The sequence below is a fragment of the Equus caballus genome, chromosome 1, assembly GCF_041296265.1.
Source record: "Equus caballus isolate H_3958 breed thoroughbred chromosome 1, TB-T2T, whole genome shotgun sequence".
NCBI lineage: Eukaryota > Metazoa > Chordata > Mammalia > Perissodactyla > Equidae > Equus > Equus caballus.
In genome coordinates this window covers 100,699,636-100,716,025 of record NC_091684.1, presented here as the reverse complement: position 1 = coordinate 100,716,025, position 16,390 = coordinate 100,699,636, and the positions used below count along the sequence as shown (strand labels likewise).

Sequence of the window (16,390 nt, the reverse complement as noted above, 5' to 3'; positions counted from 1 at the left end):
AGTTAAGGGGAGGCCATCCCACAAAAGGCAAGTGGGGCACTTTCCTAGATCCAGAGCAGACAGCAAAAGAGTGACCCTGCCAGGTAGCAGCTCTTCCAGGCATGTCCCCACAGCCTGCAGCCCCTCCACATGCCCCACCCCTGCCCAGATATGCTAAGGAGCTCCCAGCTCTTCCCCAGTATCTGGGCAGCAATATTGAGATGAAGAAGAAGAGAAGTGGGCGTAGCAAGTCCTGGCTCTTGGAAATCTTCAAATACAGGTTTCTTGCGATAGTTGCAAGTCATTGTGCAGCTTGCTGGTCTTCTCTGGACCTTGGATTCCTGGACATCAGCAAAATGCAGACACTGATGATGCCACTTAACTCACAGGGCTGCAGTGAGGTGTGGAGGAGGTCAAGGACTGAGGGCGCTCTACAAACTCTAAGGTGGTATGCGTGTGGTGTTATGAATATCAGTGGCAGGTTTCCAGAGCCAGAGGAGAGTGAGTAAACAGGGAAGAAAATTGCCCCACTTTTTGAAGAGTGTTCTCAGAAGACCAGAGCTGGGAGGCTCAGCTTACAGGGCAGGTATAAATAGCCAGCGCCTACCAAGGAAAGGCTAGTTTGCCTGGAGATCCTGGAACCCTAGAGGACGCAACCGTGAGTACTTCTGTCCTCGCCTCTCATTTTGTTCTCCCAGCGTCTGGTGAATATCTCCCTGCCCATATGGGGAGCTCATCCTCCCGGTGCTGAGGAAGGCAGAGTCTGGGCAGTCGGTCCCGGAGTGTGGGTGTGAGAGGTGGGGTCATAGTGGGGTAATAATTGTGCCTTTCTGCCCCTCGCTCCACTCCTTTTGCTCAGTGGGAGATCTGCCTGCTGGGCTGGGGGAGGGTGGGTGAGTGGGGTGTGACACCTAGCCAGACCCCAGATGCCGTCGTGCAGAAGCCTCAGTGGAAAATGCAGCTCCAGCTTCTCCCTTGGCTCCTCTCCATCTCTGATTCCTTCAGAAACAAGGGTGGTGGCAGAGAAACAGATCAGGCATTCACAGGCCAGGGTTCTAAGTCCATTCTGGCACCAGCTGACTGTGGCACCTGGATAAACACACTCCTCTCTTAGCCTCAAATCTTTACTTAAAAAAAATACTTACTGTGAGGCCGACCTGGTGGCGCAGCGGTTAAGTGTGCATGTTCCACTTTGGTGGCCCGGAGTTCACTGGCTCAGCTCCCCAGTGTGGACGTTGCACCGCTTGGCAAGCCATGCTGTGGTAGGTGTCCCACGTATAAAGTAGAGGAAGATGGGCATGGATGTTAGCTCAGGGCCGGGCTTCCTCAGCAAAAAGAGGAGGATTGGCAGCAGTTAGCTCAGGGCTAATCTTCCTCAAAAAAAATAAATAAATAAACCTACCGGACTAGGTCAATGATTTTCCAACCAATTTTCAGAGGATTCATTTTTTCAATAAAATCTTAGTCTGAAAGCTTGTCATAAACTGAGCACTACATCGGCTGAGGGGGCTGTGGCTCTGCCCTCACCCTCTGTAGTGCCAGCAAGATGCCTCCCCTGAATCCTGGGTCTGAAAAGCTGTGCGTTAGCTTCTCCAAGTCCCCTTCCCACCACAAAGGGCAGCGGTGCCTTCTGCGCCATCCTGAGCCATTGGGCAGAAAGCCTATTGCTGTTCATCCTTCCCCAGATTTGGGTGCAGGGCCCCACAGTGGTGGAAGCTGCAGACCAGGGATGCTGCCCGTGCTCTGTCGTGGTCCTTGATGCTCCTGACTGAGCCTCTGCCACGGCAAGTGCAGTGAAGCGGCAGCTGGCCTGCGAGCCCACCTGGGTGTTTCTAGAGACTCCTAGAATGCCTGAGGAAGTGAGGAATTCAAAATCAAAAGAGGCTAGTGCAAAATAGGGCTCATCCACAGCCCAGAATCGCCAGCAACCAAAGAAGGAGGCAGCTGTCTGGCCAGGAGTTCCTTCCCCTGCCGCCACCGCAGCTGCCTAGTGGCCCCCTTCTCCTTTGCACAGGTCCCTCAGGCTTTGTTCCCAGCCCCTGCAACTCCCACAAGCTCTTTCCATCCTCAACTTAACAGTTTCTCTCTGAGAGAGGAAAAAAGCCCAACATTGGGAGTGACGCAGACTCTGCATCCTCCCTGATCGCCCCTAGTTCCTAAGTCCCTCTCAGACGGTCACTGGATGCCCTCCTAGACGCCTGCTCTTTCCTGCCTCCAGAACCAGGCTCCTGTGCCTGAGTCCATCGCACATGTGCCCTTCCTCCATGAGGCCCCTCTTCCGAGTCCTCTCCAGTGGTCCGGGCAGAGCTCTAGGCATCCCAGGGTCTCTCCAGCTGCTGACTAAATGTGTCTGAGAACTTTCACCTGGGTTCTCTCTGGCACTTTCCTCATGGAGACAGCATCTAGCCCAGGAACGACAAATCACCGGGCAAACACGCAGCCATGCACCATCCTGTGCTCAGAATTCGGGACTCTGGCTCCTTTTCAGACCAGGCCCGCAGACCAGCAGTTCTAGTCCATCCAAGGCAGTGAGTGAGAGGACCAGGTCTGCCTCGTCAGAGCTGAGCCAAACACCTTAATGGTACAGACAGGGAGAAGGAGGTCCAGACAGGGGAAAGGTCCTGCCCAAAGCACTCAGTGGATCCTTCCTGATGTGACACACGGCCTCTGTGCAGAATTCTACATCCTAGCCTCCATGCCAATGGCAGCGTCCAACGGAAAACACAAGAAGGGACGACACGGGGCATCTGAGAATAGGTGGATGTCAACCCACATCAGAGTTCCAGCTGGCTGACTCATGCCCTCCCAGGCCACGCCATATGCTCGCTTTGCCCCTACGCTGCTTTCAGAGTCCTGCTGCTCTTGGTCCCGCATGAGGGGAGGGCAGGTGGGGGAAGTGCTTCTCCTGACTGTCAGGAGCCGGGCCAAACCCTAACCCGCGTCCTAGAACCAAGAGCATGTCCTTTCACTTTCTCTTTCTCTTCATCTGCCCAGGCCATGTTTCTCCTCCCTCTCTCTGTGCTGGTCCTGCTCACACGGCCCTCAAGGTCACTGGGAGCAGAAATGAAGACCTATTCCCAGAGAACAGTGACCAACGCCTGCACCCTGGTCATGTGTAGCCCCATGGAGAGTGGCCTGCCTGGTCGTGATGGACGGGACGGGAGAGAGGGCCCCCGGGGCGAGAAGGGGGATCCAGGTAGAGCTGGGACCATGGGCTTGTGCTGGTGGGAAGCGGTGGGCATTGGAATTGTAACCAACTCAGAAACTCTGGTCATTCTGCTCTGGGAGGCTTGGACACAGGCTTCTTCTCCCCAAGGGGTGGGTTTCCCCCAGACTTTCAGTCTACCTAAAACATCGCTTTACTGGTTGGCAAATGACAGGCTGCCCTGAGCCCCCATGTGCCTCCCGCCCTCACCAGCTGCTCTGACTCCTCCCCTGGAAGATTCTGATTCCTCTCACTCCAAGAATGAGACAATAGTGGGTATTTGGAGCCCACTGACCTCCGCTCCAGCACTTAACAGTTGTTCATTCTGATAAATAGTGCCTGTGCAGGGAGTTAAATATTTTTCATGTTTAATTTAATTAAATTCTGTATGAAGGCAGAGGGTAAGGCTCTGTGGGCCTGTACTCAGACCTGATCCAAAGGACTTGCCCTAAACACGTTACGGAGAGAAGCAAAGGGCGCTCGCGTTTCTTTGTCCATCCTTGTGCTTGGGTGGTCACTTAAGTAATTCATGTAATCCTACCAAAAGTCTCGCAAAGGACATACTCGTCCCACTTGACAGGTAAGAAAATTGTGACGCAGAAAGGCTAAATGACACCCAGTCTGGAAGGTGAAAAGGACCTGGGATCCTGCCTCAGGCAGATGTGTGCGTGACTGCTGGCTCCCCCTCCACAGCAAGGACCTTCCAGAGACAAGCCCCCGGGGTCTCTGAGTCTCGATTTGCTCATCTGTAAATGGGAGTGGTATCCACCACACAGTAACAACAGTCGAGCTAAGGTTTCATTTCTGTTGAGTCTTCAGGATAATGTTGCATCTTCCTGCTGTGCCAATCAGGCAAATTCTCCTGAGGTTTCCGGAGGTCCTGCTTGCTAAGGGAATTATCCGAGAAATACTGCCTCATGGGGAGGATTTATGTTTTATTGTCAAGAAGAGCTGATTCGATGAACCAGCAACAAGGACAGAAGGACCCCTGTGGTGCTGCGCTAGGGCTCGGGAGAGATCAACCGTGGTCTTTATCTTTCTGGAGTTTGCGTTTTGGTTAGGGAGGAAGGAAACTAACGACATTTAAGCTGGAAAGCACAGGCAACATCCCATGGCTTTGTAGAATAGGAGGTAAGCTAGCACATGTCTGTCCCTTCCAGTCAGAAAGGGGCTCCCAACAGCAATGGGCTGGGGCTCGGGGAAGGCCGCCTGGAAGTGGACTCGCGAGAAGGGTGGTATTCAAGGTGCCAGCTCTCTCTCGGATAATCCCGGTTCTCTCTAATTCCCAGAGGTGCCCTGAGTTGAATCCTGGGGGGGCCTTTCCCACAGCTGCGCTCTGAACCCAGGGCATGGAGTGTGGCAGAGACCTCTCTTTCTTGTGCAGATGCCTCACCCCGTGCACTTACTTTCCAAGCCTGGCCTTGGATCAGCGCTTGGAGACAGAACTGTGCACAGCTGCGCCAGCCGACAGGCTTCTAGTCATTGTGCACTTGAGTTCAAGCTCTATGAAGAAGAGATTTGATTTCTTGTCTCTTTCTTTCACTGCTATATCTCAGCATTTAAGACAGTGCCTCCCACGTAGAGAAGCTCAGGGAATACTTGTGGAATGAATGAATGTAAAATGCAAAGACGGGAGGAATTTGAGTGCAGTTAAGACTGGCCACACTGCTAGTCCGTAAAGCTTCACTTCAGGTGGCATGAGCGTGCAGGGCTAGATCCTCAGGGATCCCAGGATGCAAAGTGGGTGCTTTGGGAGGCGTGGGTGCTTGCTGCTGAAGAGAGGGTCCCTCCCCCCACCTCAGTGCTCTCATGGCCTCCACAGTTGGTGCACCAAGGGTGGGCAACCTCCAACGCTCCCTCGCAGGGAGCGGCTTTTTCCCTTGGCCCCTCGCCTTGCTGCCATCCTGGCCAGTGTGGAGCCCAAGAGAGGCTCAACCTGGGGTCGGGGCATCTCTGCTCCTGGCCCACTGCACTGTTGGGTGTGGGACGTGGTGCCCATCCTATAGCCCCTGTACTTCCATTTCATTCCTAGTGAGGATTGCAACTAAAATCAGGGCACAATGCCCCGCACAGACACTCAGCTGCCCGTCTAATGCACCAGTCCCGCACCAACACCACGTTCTCACCCCAGGCAGACCTGGCCCCTCCTGCCCTGGGAGCATCGTTTCCAAGACCAAAATGTCCCCTCTGCTCTACAAGTCTCTCTAAACCCTCCTCGCCCCGGAGTCCCATTTCCTCCTTCAGGACAACAGCGCTGAGTACGTGTGTGTGCAGGGGTCGGGCGCGCTGTGATGGGATGCGGGACATCCCAGGACTTGTCTTCCTCACCCGTTGCCCGTGCCTCACAGTTTAAAATCCTGTCACAGATCCCTTGCAGACCAGACTGGTGCTAACATTTGCACCTTGCCCAGCGCTAAGCATAAAGTTAAGCTCCATAGATGGTTTCTTAATGAACAAATAAATGAAATAATGAGCAAGGGAACAAGTGAGCACCACCTGTGAGGTGTCATTTCTTTTCTTTTCTTTTTGCACATGAATGTTTATAGCAGCTTTGTTCTCAATAACCAAAAGACAGAAAGAGCCCAAATGTCCATCAAGCAAAGAATGGATAAAGAAAATGTGTTCTCTCCGTAGAATGGAATACTGTTCACCCATACAAAGGAATGAAGCACTGAGACACGCTACAAAGTAGCTGAACCACAAGAACATCACTCCACATTTAAAAAGCCAAACACAAAGCGTTGCATGTTGTATGAACACATCCCTACGAAATATCCAGAATAGGTGATGTGGACGGAAAGCAAAATCGTGGTAGCCGGGGCCTGGGAGGAGAGGGGCCAGGGAGTGATGGCTTAATGGGTGTGGGGTTTTCTTTGCAGGCGATGAAAGGTTTTTAAATAAACAGAGGAGATAGTTGCACAACACTGTGAATGTGCTAAATGCCACTGAATTGTATACTTTAAAAAGGTTAATTTTACATTATATGAATTTCACCTCAATAAAAAGGAATAATCAAACTAGCAGAATGGAGTGTAACATTCTTCACTATTGATGGTCATTTGCTCCCTTTCCTCCTTTTGCATAAATCTTGTATAATTTTAGGCTTAGGCAGCCTTTCTTGAGGTAACATGCTTTTTTAAAAACTGATCATTTTTTCAATACAAAAGTAATATGTGATCACTAAAGACAAAAAAGAAGAAAATTAAAATTACCTTAATTGTACCCCTTTGAAGGAACAACTGTTAACACTTGTGTGTACCTCTTTCCTGTGTTTTTTCCACTGTGTATTACCTGTGCACACACCTGACAATGCACGTACATGTTTAGGAAACAGGAGCATATTGAACATAGGGTTTATAGCATACTTTTATCACTTAATGACGCGTTAGATAATAATTTGGCCTGTTGTCTATAGTTTCAAGACCATGTTACATAGCTTTTTAAAAATTGAGATATAGCTGATGTATTAGTTTCAAGTATACAATATAAGGATTCAATATTTGTATACATCGTGAAATGATCACCACAATAAGTCTAGTTAACATCAACCACCACACATAGTTACAAACTTTTTCTTGTGCTGAGAACTTTTAAGATTTACTCTCTCAGCAACTTTCAAATATTCAATACAGTATTATTAGCTATAGTCACCATGCTTTACATTATCTTTTGGCCACTTTTGCCCATTTCCCCCACCCACCACTCTCGCCTCTGACAACCACCAATGTGTTCTCTGTATCTGTAAGTTCAATCTTTTTAGATTCCAGATATAAATGAGGTCATATGGTATTTGTCTTTCTCTGTCTAACTTATTTCACTTAGCATAATGCCCTCAAGGGCCATCTGTGTTGTTGCAAATGACAAGCTTTCCTTCTTTTTTATGGCTGAATAATATTCCATTGTATATATATCTCCCATTTTCTTTATCCATTCATCCCTCACTGGACACTTAGGTTGTCTCCACATCTTGACTATTGTGAATAATGCTGTGATGAACATGGGGGTGCAAATATCTTTTCAGGTGAGTGTTTTCATTTACTTCAGATAAAAATGCCCAGAAGTGGAATCACTGGATCTTATGGTATTTCTATTTTTGATTTTTTGAGAAATCTCCATACTGTTTTCCATAGTGGCTGCACGAGTTTGCACTCCCACCAGCAGTGTATGAGGGTTCCCTTCTCTCCACATCCTCGCCAACACTTGTTATTTCTTGTGGTTCTGATAACAGCCATTCTAACAGGTGTGAGGTGATATCTCACTGTGGTTTTGATTTGCGTTTCCCTGATGATCAGTGTTGGGCATCATTTCTGACGCAAACTTTGGTTCTGGGAAGGGGAGAGCGAGGAGTACATGATCCAGGGGGATGCTGACAGGATGCCTGCTGGGATCCGCCTCCAACTCTGGGAAGCCTGTAAAATGGGGATGTGGACATTCATTTCCCGGGTCACCCCTGGACTGAGAAGTGTGGAGGTGAAACATCTACGCCCTGTAGAACCTGGAAGGAATGCCACCGGCCTGACCCTACAGGTTTACGCAGAGCCAGGTTCATTCTCATTTCTCTGCTGCTGCAGGTCTGCCAGGAGCTGTAGGACGAGCAGGAATGCCTGGACCACCTGGACCAGTTGGGCCCAAAGGGGAGAATGGGTCTGTTGGAGAACCTGGACCCAAAGGAGACGCTGGACCACGTGGTGAGCAGCTGGACATGGAATGCAGATGACTGCAGGAGGTGCTGCTGCCACTAGGACGTGCGGGGAGGCATGCCCAGATCCTATCCCAGGAAGAAGGAAGAGGGTCGTTCTGAAGGTGGCACTGGGTTACTCAGGGAAGACTGGGATGTGGCTGGGCAGCATCCTTAGGATGACGCTGCCTCTCTGACTCCCATTACTGCTCTCATTTTATCACGCGCTCCCGCTTCCAAGAAGACTTAGTGTCATTCACTGGGCTGGTCCTTTTCCCCAGGACTTCCAGGACCTCAAGGTTCTCCAGGTCCAGCTGGAAAAGAGGGTCCCACAGGGAGGCAGGGGAACATGGGACCTCAAGGAAAACCAGGCCCAAAAGGAGAGGCTGGGCCCAAAGGTAGGTGGTTGGCACGTGGGCTCTGTGGGAGGGAAAGAGAGGAAGGACGCTGGCAGAGCATGATGTGCTGGAAGGCATGCTCAGAGCACCAGGAGGCCCAGACCACCGGCACTGGGAAGGCCCGGCCGGCCGCAGCCCTTCCCCCACAGCCTCACCTCGGCAGCACTTCCCTGCTGCCATCCCGGCAATAAGGGGCAGTCTCCCGAGTTCTCTCCCACCTGGAGCTGCGGGTGAAAAGCTCCAGGACTGAGGACGACACACGCTGAACACACTCCCAGCAGCATTTCTCCCAATCTGTTCCTTCCACAGGAGAAGTGGGTGCCCCAGGCATGCAGGGCTCTGCGGGGACAAGAGGCCCCATGGGTCCTAAAGGAGACAGGGGAGCCGCTGGCCAGCCGGGAGCCCCTGGCAGTGCTGGGACAGCAGGTGAGCGATGGAAGGAGCCGGGTCTGGGCTCCGGTTCCCATGCGTCCACTGAAGCTGTTGATGCCCACCCCTCTGCCCCACCCACCCAGTCAGAACTGGCGTTCCTGGCCAACGGGGGCAGTCTACATCCAAGGAGGATACATTGTTGGGCTCTGGGACTGTCTGTATCTGGGGAGAGTGTGGTGTGAGCAACATGGACAGTTTGTCTACAAGGAAGATTGGTTGCTGAGTGATGGGGACAGAGAGGGCACGTGGTTGGGTCCGGGGAACAGGCTGTGTATGGGGAGGGTGTGTGTCTGGGCCGTAGGACACTCCATGTACTGGGAGGGTGAAAACGCTGGGAAATGTGTGCAGAGTTCACCCAACTCCCCTTCTCTGATCCCAGGGTCTGCTGGAGCTGTGGGTCCACAGGGACCTCCAGGTGCCAGGGGCCCCCCAGGACTGATGGGGGAGAGAGGTGTCCCTGGGGACAAAGGAGCAAAGGGAGAGAGTGGGCTTCCAGGTAAGGTAGCCCCCATGGCTCTGGGGGTTGTGGGGGAGAGAGGAGCCCTCTCCACCTCGGGCAGCCCCTTCCCTTGGATGTCCGCCCCGTGACCTACAGTTGGCGGGTGGAAAGCAGGAGAGGTTGGCTGGCTGGGAGGCAGGAGAATTAGGCTCTGGTTTTAAACTCTGTTACTCAGTGGAGGGCAACCCTGGGCGGTTTTTCCATCTGATCATTGGGAAGAGTGTAGCACCCTTCCCAGATCATAGGGTAGCTTTGAGCATCACATAACCCAGTGGTTGAGAAGTACCTGAGGAACGTGTATTCCTGTCCCCTCAAAAAAGGAAGTGCTCTCAGATTCTCAGAGTCTGGAGTTAAAATGTCATCTGGTTCAGTGTCAGCGAGTTGCAGGGGTCTGCTCAGGGGACAATTAGCTCACAGCAGAACCACAGGAAATCCCATGGGCAGCAGGGGCCAGCACTGTGTCAGCAGAGGTGGGCTTCCTGGGGTTCGGTTCAGCAACTTAGCCCCATTCCCAATATGTGCCTGCAAGTGGGCGCCCTGCCCTGAGGCCCAGGCTCTGAGCTGATCGCAGGCTGTGCTGGACAGGCCTTCACTCAGCCTCTCTCCTGCAGATGTCACTGCTCTGAGGCGGCAGGTGGAGGCCTTACAAAGACAGGTACAACAACTCCAGGATGCCTTCTCTCAGTATAAGAAAGGTGAGTCCCTGGACCTGAGCCTGAGCTGCGCACTGAGGAACAGCCACACACGGGGTCTGAGCCTTAACTTGGAGTTGGCTGGGCCTGGGTCTAGGATTGGCTGGCACCTTGTTTAGGGCTGGACCCGGGACCGGGGCAGGGAGTGGGGCTAAGGAGAGGGCTAGGACACAGCAGCGCAGCACCTGCTCCCAGAGCTGGAAGCAGATGCAAAGAACGGGTAGGAGGATGCGGCCCGTGGCCCCAGTTCAGCGATGGTGGGAGCACGGTCAAGGACATAGGCTCCAGAACACCCCCCAGCATCACAGCCACCGTGACCCAAGCCAGATGGATGCCCCGAGCTCAGCACAGTTCTGCAGAGCTTCACTCCTGCCTACCCTGTGCCGGTCCCTCTCACAGACACGGGGACGCCCAACACAGGATGCGTTTCTTACCTCTGTGGGGCCAGGTGTGCAAGTGCCAGAGATGTTGCTGCACAGCCTACGGCAGCAGAGAATTCAGACTGTGTCCCAAGAGCTGGGGCTGAGATGTTGCCCTCGGGGTTCAAGGCCTTGGTGGGGGCCTGACCTTGGTGTGTGGCCACCAAGTGCCTCACCCTAGTTGTGCCCATGGGCATGCAGAGATTCTTCCCTAACCCGGGCATCCTGGAGCCAGAGGCCTCCAGCAGCACACGACTGAGGGCCCTGTGCCCTTGGGAACCTCCACCTCCATCCCCAGCTGCTCCTCCTCCTCCTCCTTGACGTCAGCTTTGAGTTCACATCCTTCAGCAAATCTCATTGATCCAAAAACAGTTTTCTGAAGTTGGGCATGAAGGGGCCTGACTGGGTGAGACACAGGGTTGGCTCCCAAGTCCTCAAGCTCAAGGACTCAAGGATGAGGGGCTCCAGCACTAGGCGTGTCTCCCTCCCTCCACACACGTGTCTGCATACGTAGTCACTCACTCGTGCACACCCCTGCAAGCCAAGGAGGACGTGTGCGTGCACCTGCACACACGTGCACTTCAATACAATCCCTCTCTCCACCCTGTCTTCACACAGAGCACACACGCGTGTACACACACACACGCGCGCACACACAAATCCAGATGGCCCTTAAGTGCTCCTGTGTCCCTTCAGATGGAATCATGGACATGCTCATGTATGTACACGCACACCCACCCAGATGCACGGAACATAAACCCAGTGACAGCACACGAACTCTTGCACTGACCCTGGGTGCGACCTTGAGCGGGGGGAGAAACTGCCCCCCGAGTCCTTGTTGAAGCTCCTCCGAGGAGAAGGGCAATGGGTCAGGGTGCAGCCCGGGCTCCTGATCAGCCCAGTGAGGCTGGGGCACAGCTCTCTCTGGAGCCCTGGAGATTTCCATCCACGAGCCCCTGAGCGCCAGCCAGCCTTCTCTCCTCTTCTAGCTGAGCTCTTCCCCAATGGCCGAAGGGTCGGGGAGAAGATCTTCAAGACGGGAGGCTTTGAGAAATCTTTTGAGGAGGCACAGCAGGTGTGCACACAGGCCGGGGGGCAGCTGGCCTCCCCACGCTCGGCCGCTGAGAACGAGGCCCTGCAGCAGCTGGTGACAGCTCAGAACAAGATCGCCTTCCTGAGCATGACCGACGCCACGACAGAGGGCAAGTTCACCTACCCAACGGGGGAGACCCTGGTCTATTCCAACTGGGCCCCGGGGGAGCCCAACAACAACGGAGAGGCCGAGAACTGCGTGGAGATCTTCACCAATGGCAAGTGGAACGACAAGAACTGCAAGGAGCAGCGCCTTGTGATCTGCGAGTTCTGAGCCACGGGGTGGGGGCGGGGGAGGCGGTGCTGGCCCGGAGCCTGGCCGGTGAGGCAGGGCCCAGGCCCGTGTGCTGCCAACAGGCCAATAAAAGATGACACCTCTGCCGGCCAGGGCGTCTCCACAGAGCTGGGGGAGCAGGCAGGGCTGCTGCTGAACGCCCATCTGGGAATAAAGCACCAACCGGCCGCACACGGTGGGAGCCCTGGCAGAGGAGGGAGGGCCGCGGCTTTCTCAGCTGCAGGGGTAAAATCAGGTTCCCAAGACCTCCCTCCTGCAAAACCCGATGGCTCCTCGTCAGCCCTCCTCCCCCTGCCTCTGAGTCCGCTGACCCCTCTCCCCCCCCCTCCTCTTTTGGCTTCCAGGACACCACTCTGGCTGGCTTTTATCTCATCCTTACAGCTGCTCCTTAGCAGCCTCTTTTGTGGCTCCTCATCCTCCTCTTGGCCACTTAATGGCCAGCGCTGGACCCTCAGCTCTCGGTTCTCTTCTCTCCCTGTGCTCCCTACAGGGTGAGCTCATCTGTCCCATGGCTTCCGGTGCCTTCTGCTTACGGCTCCCCACGTGCACCTCTGTTCAGGACCTCTCCCTGAGCTACAGACTCCTGTAGCCACTGCAAGCTGGAGTACCCAGGGGGCTGGGAGGCCTCAGGGGCTGCCTCCTGCTTCAAGGCCTGAGCCCAGACAGCTGCACAGCATAGCAGGATGACCTGGTGGGAGCATCTGCCCCCACCCCGCGACCCCGACTGCATGGCCTCACCCCCGTCGACTCCTCATCCTCACACAGCCCAGGTCCTCCCTCCATCTGTGTCAGTGTGACTGCCTCCTGGCTCATGGGAGGGAGCACTGTCTGCAAAGTCCTAACTCCCTCTGAAACGTCAGGCACAGATTCATCTCGTGCCCAGGTTCATCCCCAACCCTCCTGTGGCCTGGCAGTTCCAGAAGTTTCCTCCCCTACTCTGCCCCAGAGGTAGTCCAGTCAAATCCTCCTCCTCATTTGACGGATATGGGAACCAAGCACAGAGAGGGAGGGACTTGCACGGGGCCGCAGGCAGCTTCTACAGCTCCTCGGAAAACGGTCATCGGACCTCAAAGCTTATACTTTTGGCCTGTGAATTTTTAGGCCAAAGGCCTCTTTATGTTTAGCTGATTTCATTGACAGACTACGGCTAAGACAATTTAAATGACACCAGTGCTTAAGAAATTGGAATGACACGTGGATGAACCCTCCCCAGACAGGAAACCAAACGCTGTCTCTTTGCTCTCAGGGACCAGGGTGACTGCCCTTTCTGATCCTGCCTGAAGGGGACCCCCAAGACCCACCCCTCTTCCCAACACCCCTGCAGTCATGCCTCAGGGATCAAACAAAAGCCACAGCATGCAGCTCAGGCTCTCTGATAAGATCTTCCTCCTGTTTCTTGGAAAATCTCCATTCCCCGGAAGCTTTTGAAACAGGTCAGTTATACAATAATGAGCAAACAACTTTCCAGAACAGGGGCTGCACCTGGACACGCTCGTTGAGGGAGCTTAGAAAGGCCTTTTTTTTTTTTTACTGCAAATAAGAGACAGTAACTGAATCTTGTTTAAGCCAGAGAGAGGCATTTCTTCCAAGAACAGAGAGTTCTGAGTTGGCTCGAGATGGTCTCGGGGAGCACAGGCAGCGTCGTGCTTCCCCGCTGGCCTCTGTCTCTCTCTGTGCATCCTCACTTTTTCCTCCTTTACCCACCAGCTTCCTCTGCTTGCGAGTGTCTCAACTGCCCAGCATAGGGAATCGTGTGTCACAGAGATTGCCACCCAGAGATCAGAGGCTCTCGCTTGACATCAATTCAAAACTCCTGTGGAAATGAATCTACCTGCCCCACATGTCACCCTCTGGTCCAACCAATTAAACTTGGGGCCTGGGAGGGACCACACTGTACAATACACCCACTGGGACCCAGACAAGGTTGTGCTGGTCTGGGCAGACCCTCTCAACGTGGTCACTATCCGTTCCAATACTTAAGCCAAAGCCTATTTCTTGACAAGAGCGAAGGAAAGAGTGGCAGAACTATGTGACTCAGTAGGGAAAAAAAACCTCCTGCCATGTTGAAGGCTGGGAATGTGGAGAACCCAGACGCCAGGAAGAAGCTTCAGGTCAACCTGCCCCGTGGGCCACAGGAGTCTGGTTTGCTCTTCGGCACAGAGAGCAAGTAAGGAGGTGTCATTTGGCTCTGCAGGCACAGCCTGGGTAAAGGAGAGGACTGGGGCAGCTATTTCAGAAAACGCAGGTCTACGCCATTCTACAGCGTAGGGGCCTCTCCTGTACTGACATTCCTGGGCAGCAGTCAACACAGATCTTAAGCTGTTTCAACCCCACCCCAACCACAGTAGACATGGTTCCTAGTCTAGTGACCTCGGTGCCAGAAGAAGCCAGGACTGTGACTCGTATGTTCTCAGGAGCATTAAGACCCTCGCAATGCCAAGTGACTTCCTGGGAGCAGGCTGGGACCCCTCCTGTCTGGAGGGGAGACGACCACAGCAGTTTCATAAGGAAGCTCCTGCTCAGTTGAATAGGACATTCTCAAGTTGCCTACTGGTTCTCAGCCCTCCTGCCACCAAACCAGCCCACAACCCCTAATGAGCAGCAGTGGAGAGCTCTCTGGGGTTTGCTTCCCTAGGATCCCATCTTTGCCCTGAATTCCCTTATATAGAACATGGACAACCGAGTCACTTAAGTTCAGGGCATTCTCAATGACTCTTACCTTCCGGAGGCCCTTAATTCAACTTCAGTGCCATGCTTGACCTTTCCAAGTCACCTGTCTTAAATACAAGAGCAAAGAAGCCAGGTATCTGGAGATAAAATATTAATTTATATGTCAAATATTTCCCAGGCACTGGATGGACACAGCCGGTCATGCCCTCACAGACGCTGTAGCCCTGTGTGTCCCTAACATCAGAGATAAGCTGTAGAATGGTGCTCCAGCGATGGGCAATCGGGGTGCTCAGCAAGTAGACTTGGAATGAGTGGATGACTATAAAACCTGTGAGCCGGGAGAATAGAGGACAGCCATCTCCTGGTGCGGTCACCAGGACACTCCTTATAATTGTTCAGTCTAATTGTCTGTGACTATTAGGCCTCTGTATGACTAAGAGCTGGTATCTTGTGATCCATTTCACTGTTATTTGCCAACATTTCAATAAGAGAGGCCTGTGACGTGTCACCTCTGGGTGGAAGTGGATGAGGGCCAGTGCACATCTCGGAAATGCCCTCTTGTCCGATGCTATGGTCATCACAGAAGTGTTGGCAGATATAAAGTGGTACGATCCAGTGATCTGGAACCCTGAGTGAAAGTGTGGAAAGCAACGGCCTTTGGGGATCCCCTGGATCCACATAGACCATGAGCGGGAGCTGGGGGTCGTTATACGTGGCCGGTCCCTACTGGGTACCTTGTGAACACTGACACATTTGACCTCTGTTTATTGAAGCAGTGTGGTCTCCCTCAGGCGGCCCAGCTCAGAGGGCTTTGAGCCACAGAGGGACTCACGAGGGCCCCGCCTGAGCAAAATGGCACTTTTCATATTTATTTAGTAAGCAGACAGAACAAATGAAGTGAATAAGTGCAGGAGCTGAGCAAATGAAATCCTTAATTCCTACCTGTAAGTCCTTTGTAGGACTGAATAAAGTGTTTTCAAGATGTTTCCAGGCTCTTGATCTGAGGAAATAGTCACTATGACTCACGCCAGCCCCTCTGCACTCATTAACTCCCTGAGTGCTTCATTCTGGGTGTAAGTGGCTGGGCCAGCCCAGGGCCGAAAGGTCCGATGGCAGCTTCAGGCCGAGAAAACGCCTTTTGTGATCAGAGGAATGGATCCAAGAGAGTGGGAAGAGGCTGAGGGGGATGTGAATTCTCCAAGGACTCAAAGCCGAAAAGAGCTAGTGAGGCTGTGAGGACTTCATCAAATGGTTCCAAAGCTTTCATGAAAAAACAAACACCCAGAATAGCCCGAAAAATTACTTAAAAAAAATATAACAAGAGTGGACTTAATCATCTTTTGTTAAAGGGCTTTATAAAGCTAACACAGGCACAATAGTGTATTATTGACACAGGAAAAGACAAAACAATATAAAAAACCCCACAAAATCCAAAAAGGGTGGGTCCAAGGGTGTATAGATACACACATATATATATATATATCATATATGCATGACAAAAATAGAATACCAATATTGTAGGAAAATAAGGAATTGTTCAATTAATAATGCTGAGTTAAATGGTTAAGCATTTAAAGGAAAAATAAAATCATATTCTTTCAGTAACATATAAAAATCAAAATCAGAAGAAAATATAAGTAACGATTTGTGTAGTCATGGAGGAGGAAAGAGCTATCTAAGAATGACGTCAGAGAAGAAAACCAAAATAATATTATTGATACATCTGACTACACAAAAATCTATAAAACTTCTCTGGCAAAAAGTAAAACACAACATGAAATTAAGATTAAAATGCTGGTTTATGTGCAAAATACATAAGTAAATCAATAAGAAAAAGATGAATACCTAAATAGGAAAAGTGGGATAAGAATGAGAAGACGAAATTCATAAAAAGAGAGATAATGATGGCCAATAGTATTGAAACATGGTAAATTGCACAATCTTAGTAGTCATTAACAAATTCAAACCACAATATGTACCCAAAAATCTATGGGGTAGAGTTAAAGCTATCCTCAGAGGAAAATATACTTT

At 52.1% G+C, this 16,390-nt stretch overlaps 1 protein-coding gene and 1 long non-coding RNA gene across 2 annotated transcripts; both read left to right on the top strand.

The window, feature by feature from the left end:
* The first annotated feature begins 339 nt into the window (after nt 1–339).
* SFTPD (surfactant protein D) lies at nt 340–11,781 on the top strand. Its single transcript, XM_001496642.5, has 8 exons — nt 340–637; nt 2,974–3,175; nt 7,756–7,872; nt 8,144–8,260; nt 8,570–8,686; nt 9,072–9,188; nt 9,803–9,886; nt 11,292–11,781. Exons 2-8 carry the CDS (start codon nt 2,977–2,979, stop codon nt 11,666–11,668), a joined length of 1,128 nt encoding a protein of 375 aa, XP_001496692.2. The 5' UTR covers nt 340–637; nt 2,974–2,976; the 3' UTR covers nt 11,669–11,781.
* Nucleotides 11,782–12,537: 756 nt separating this feature from the next.
* On the top strand, nt 12,538–15,350 carry LOC138923925 (uncharacterized). Its single transcript, XR_011438293.1, has 2 exons — nt 12,538–13,122; nt 13,397–15,350. It is a non-coding gene; the product is annotated as an uncharacterized lncRNA (long non-coding RNA).
* Nucleotides 15,351–16,390: the final 1,040 nt, after the last annotated feature.